The sequence below is a fragment of the Octopus bimaculoides genome, chromosome 5 (genome assembly GCF_001194135.2).
Source record: "Octopus bimaculoides isolate UCB-OBI-ISO-001 chromosome 5, ASM119413v2, whole genome shotgun sequence".
Classification (NCBI taxonomy): Eukaryota; Metazoa; Mollusca; class Cephalopoda; order Octopoda; family Octopodidae; genus Octopus; species Octopus bimaculoides.
In genome coordinates, this window is record NC_068985.1 from 34,790,964 (window position 1) to 34,796,811 (window position 5,848).

The 5,848-nt window shown below is 38.0% G+C and overlaps 1 protein-coding gene across 6 annotated transcripts in view; it reads left to right on the plus strand.

Moving 5' to 3' along the window:
* LOC106879981 (uncharacterized) overlaps positions 1-5,848 on the plus strand; it is a 263,310-nt gene that overhangs the window by 220,694 nt on the left and 36,768 nt on the right. For all 6 annotated transcript variants that reach the window (XR_008264230.1, XM_052968292.1, XM_052968290.1 and 3 more), the window contains one exon: positions 1,998-2,039. Coding sequence is in view for 5 of the 6 variants with exons in the window: in XM_052968292.1 (XP_052824252.1) it covers positions 1,998-2,039 (42 nt within the window). In the remaining variant the exon portion in view is untranslated. The remainder of the gene's footprint in view (positions 1-1,997; positions 2,040-5,848) is intronic.

The following is a 5,848-nucleotide window of genomic DNA, read 5'->3' on the forward strand; positions in this document are numbered from 1 at the left end:
TATATATATATGATGGGCGTCTACTCATGACCGGGGAAGACCATTGCGACCTTCAGGAACATTGTGCTCTCTACGACTAACTTATAATTTGCATTTGTGGCTCCGTTAGTGGCTAATGAGCCCTGCTCTTGACAAGCATACACGACTGCAAACATTGCAGACCAAGCTTTCCCCATTCACTATACGAGCCGTGCGCTTTCGCGCAGCTCGCTTAAGTTCTTCATGTTGGATACGTGCTCTTTCAAAAGTGTCGATCCCCTCCTTAACCTGCTATTTCCATCTATGGCGATGACAGGTATTGCTCTCCCAGTCAGTATCCTGTGATATGCAGGATATATATATATATATATACACATATATATATATATATATACATCTATATATATACATATTTATATATATATGCACACATATATATACATATATATACACACACATACACACACACACACACACACACACACACACACACACACACATATATATACATATTTATATATATAGTGGAGGCGCAATGGCCCAGTGGTTAGGGCAGCGGACTCGCGGTTATAGAATCGCGGTTTCGATTCCCAGACCGGGCGTTGTGAGTGTTTATTGAGCGAAGATACCTTAAGCTGCACGAGGCTCTGGCTGGGGATGGTGGCGAACCCTGCTGTACACTTTCACCACAACTTTCTCTCACTCTTACTTCCTTTTTTTGTTGTGCCTGTAATTCAAAGTGTCAGCCTTGTCACACTGTCTCACGCTGAATATCCTCGAGAACTACGTTAAGGGTACACTTGTCTGTGGAGTGCTCAGCCACTTGCACGTTAATTTCACGAGCAGGCTGTTTCGTTGATCGTATCAACTGGAACCCTCAATGTCGTAAGCGACGGGGTGCCAACACCAACAACAACAGTGTATATATATATATATATATATATATATATATATATAGATAGATAGGGTGATAAATTGAATATTAATTCAATTTAAAACCAAGTGGCCTAGCATATAAAAAAATTTGAAAATTCAGAAAAAAATTGTATTACACGTGTATAAGGGATGACCACTAGGTGGACATCCAATATGCTAGAAAGAGGTCATCAACGACCCAACCACAAAGAAAAATAATGTTCTCCAGAAAAAATTTCGCAAAACACCAGAACAGGACAAAATGAGAAATATACAGAATAAAGAATTAGTTGTGTACTGCAGTTTCGAACATTAACGTTTTACTTATGTAACAACATCCGTGTTCTCATCAGCACAGCCATTCTAGAATCAATATAATTTGCAGAACTATATACGAATTGTCTTCATGAAATAAGACTTGCATAGGGAGACCCAGATAATTTTTTCTGAATTTTCAGATTTTTTTTATATGCTAGGCCACTTGGTTATGATAGCCCATATGAAGTCATATGTCCAGAAGACAAATTATTCCAACTCCTAATTAGCAGACGACAAGACATTGTTTCCATAGATAGGTTGAAACTGGCCTATTTCAATATTGACAATCCTTTCCAAGTAAGCTCAACCACCAAACAGGGGCCACCCCAGGTAAATCACACGAATCCTTGGCAAGGAACAGACACCAAAGAGCCAAGTAACGACACACATGGGCAGGGCAGTTAAAACGCATTCCTAGTTCCAATGACAGTCAACAGTTCTGTGGGGAGTAGCTATATGTAGGGCACTGCCCAAGGATTTATGACATATGAACTGTAGGCAGGAACTTTGCTGAGGGTTAGCTAGGGAGCCGGTCTGTGGTGAAGTTGACTTCCAGTTAAGTGGTCTTCTACAAAGCAGGAGTTGACTGGCAGCTGTTGCCCTCATGTGTTCAACTAAATAAATCTTTCCAAACACATTCTAGGTCTCCGTTAATTTTTTGTGTATAGCTCAATTAAACCTATAATATCATAAATATTTTTCGATACATCCTAGAAATAATTCATTTCAGATACCATGCAGTGCACATACAAGCAATAAATCATTTTTCATTTTCTTTTTTAAAGATGCTGAAAGTGCAGGTGCTACTATTTCATCCAAGCCAAAGTGTAAGTATAATTAATGCCATTAGCAAATAGCATTTCATTTCTGAATTATATATATAATTGATATATTTATCATCATCATCATCATTGTTTAACATTCGTTTTCCATGCTGGTATGGGTTGGACGGTTTGACTGAGGTCTGGAGAGCCAGTGGCTACACCAGGCTCCAATCTCACGTGGCCATGTTTCTACAGCTGGATGCCCTTCCTAATGCCAACCACTCTGAGAGTGTAGTGAGTGCTTGTTGCATGCCACCAGCACAGGAGTCAGTCAGGCAGGCCTGGCATTGATCATGTTCAGATAGTGCTTTTTATGTGCTACCGACACAAGAGCCAGTTGGGGGGTACTGGCATCGGCCACATTCAGATGGTGTTTTTTATGTACCACCAGTATGGGAGCCAGTTAGGGGGCAATGACCACAGCTACAATATTGGTTTTACTTGACTTAATAGGTCTTCTCAAGCATATCATATCACCCAATGCATCAGGGGTATTCTTAACAGAGCCGGACATGCGTGGCTGCAATCTCACTTTAGTTGCCAGGTCTTCTCAAACACAGCATATCTCCAAAGGTTTTGGTCTTCTGTCATTGCCTCTGTGAGGCCCAATGTTTGAACGTCATGCTTCACCACCTCCTCCCATGGCTTCCTGGGTCTACCCCTTCCACAGGTTCTTTCCATAGTTAGGGAGTGGCACTTCCTCACACAGCTGTCCTCATTCATATGTCATGCATGACCATACCAGTACAGTTGCCTCTCTTGCAAACCACATATGATGCTTCTTATGCCCAACTTTTCTCTCAGGGTGCTTACATTCTGTTGTGTATGCACACTGGCATTACACATCCATTGCAACAAGAGATAAGAGAGATACAGACAGGAAAGAAAGAAATTACTTTAGTGAATGGTACAGAGTACATATATATGTAATCAATAAACAAGGGAAGGGATTATTATTTTAGAGGAAGAAATTGCAAATATGGAAGTTATTTGATGAGTTAATATAGATGTTTACAGTTTATGAAAGGACATTTTAAGGGTTAGAGCAAACGAGAAAGAGTTATTTTAGGGAAAAGTATGAAACATGTATATACATGTAGCCAAGTAACAAGGTTAGTCATTATAGGGTTAGAACAAACAAGAAAGAATTATTTTAGAGAATAGATGAATTTGAATGAATGAGGTGATTAAAAACAAGAGAGATTCTTAGCTTCGCTGTGCATATTCTTGAGTGTCATTAAACAGCCAAACACATGGAATAAACTAAACTAATGAAAGCCTGAGAGGGGGGGGGGGCAGCCGGAAATAGACAAAGAAGGCAGACTTTGTCCTAAGCTTCAAAGAGAGATATGTAACAGCCTGCCTAAATACCAATCTCGAGAAATTAGGCTTCTCAAAACTAGAAAGGAGAATACTGATTTCAAAACTACAGATTCAAGCCATCACTGGAACTGTAAAAATCTGTAAAACTTTCCAGAAGCTTATTATTTAAGTATATATGAGCATATCTAGACATGCAAGCATATGTGTGAGAAGGCTTCTACTTTGAGTAAACTGTTATTTCCCAGCCATAATCTAGCCGCTTTCACTAAATGTCTTCCCTCAAACACTTCAAACACCATTGATTGTCCACTGACAGTCCTCATGTGCAAGCTCATGAATTTTCTCCCCATTTCCAGGTGTGACACTTGTGGCAGGTCACCCAGCTCACTTATTATCATCCAGGGACATTCTTCTGCTTTTGAAGTGCCTGTGCCACTTCAAATATTGTCTCTGACCCATTGCCTCATTGCTGTAAGCTTGCCAAAACATGCTCAATATCTTTGTAGCAGACTTCTCAAATTTACCAAAAACTTTCATGTGGGCTCTTCGTTATGAAGGCTTTCCCTACCATCGTAACCTTAATTGATTTGCCCATGACATCTGTTCACTAAAACAACTGTTCCTTTCATTGGGTCAATACTGAAAAGACTCTCATTTTCATGGAATCTTCATATCTAAGAGCATTCAATTGTAGCACTTGAGTCCCTCTAACTTTTAAGGATCAGTAATTCCAAGTGTGCCATTATCCACCAGTACAGAACTCTCTCCTGATATAAGTTAGTACATTGATTAGTCAGTTGATTGTTAACATTGATGGTATTAAAAATAGTTTTAATAGAATTTATTAGTAATTTGTAATTTGAGAAGAATTAAAAATGGGAAAAATGGTGAAACAAGACATGATCTGCGTAATCCAGTTTCAGTAATATTAATGGGACCTGTGAATATTTCATGGAATTAATAGTAACCCTATTGGGCTATTTCTGGAAACTTTATCCAAAAGACCTGAAAGCGTAGCCTGTGTTATGTCTGTATGGAAAGATAGTCACACATCCTACTATTCATTGAAAAATGAAAGAAATTGGAATATGATGATTACTTAATGCATTATATATATATATATATACACTTTATATACTTGATGCACAATTTTATAGACTTAATACACAGCACTCCTAAAATAAATATTCACTCTTATTTTTCCATTTTCCCTATAAACAAACGAGAAAAATATCTTGTACCTATGATACCTTTCTTTAACCTCACCATTCGAACATTACCTCTCTACTAAAATTATAATTTTAACTCTCCTCCTCAAGCTTCAACTAAATCTTTTAACCACATAATAAATATTACGTTCTCCCTATCTCATGTCATGGACGCTTTTCTCTCCTTTTTCTTTTTCTCCTCTTCCTGTCTCACTCTTTGCCTTATCTTCCTTTTCTCTCTCTTTTTCCTTTTTCCTCTCTTTTACTTCAACAAATCATGTGAAAGCATTACAATTACATTCCCTCTACCTTATGACATGGATGCTTCTCTCTCCCTCCCTCTTTTTCTCTCCCCCCCGCTTTTCTTTCTCCTTCTTTTTCTCTAATCACATGAGAGTGTTACCAATGGGCTAAGTAATGCAATGACAAGCAGAATTATTATAATATTGATTAAGCAATAAATATCTTGTACATTAAAATTTCTCATTAGAGAATAAAAACTTTTCTTATCAGAGAATCAGAAATTAAAACTAGTACCTGGTATATGTGTTTATATTGATATGAATATATGTGTGTATGTGTGTGTGTGGTGTGTATGTGTGGTGTGGTGTGTGTGTGTGTGTGTGTGTGTACATGTGTGTGTGTGTGTGTGTGTGTGTGTGCATGTGTATGCGTGCGTGCTTGAGTCTATCATGTGTATTCTGCACAGCCCGCCCAATATATTGCAAATATCATTTATAGCCATGTATTATATTCATTATTTTATTTTCTTAAAGACATGGATGATGCTTATGTTAATGTTCTAAGTAAGCATATAAGCAATCCTTTACTAAAATTACACTCTTTAATGCACAAGTTCAACCTTGCATTTTATTTTAAGTTCAGTCAGAAGTTGTGACTATACTGGAGGACTACCATTAGTGTTAATACTTGTTTGTTTTAGATTCATTTTCGAGTCCTGTTGCTGGAATCAGTCCTGGGGAAATTAGCAAAAGTTTTAGCAGATTCTTTCTTTGTGTAAAATATACAGTTTAATAACATGTGTATGCATGTACACAAATATAACTCTGAGTATGTTAAAATTATACTCATAAGTGTGGCATAACGGTATGGTAAGAAGCTTGTTTCCCTACTACTGCATGGCACCTTGGGCAAGATTCTTCTACTGTAGCCTCAGGCTGACCAAAGTCTTGTAAGTGGATATGTAAGATGCAAACTAAAAGAAGCCCGTTGTGTGTGTGTGTGTGTGTGTGTGTTTGTGTTTGTGTGTGTGTGTGTGTG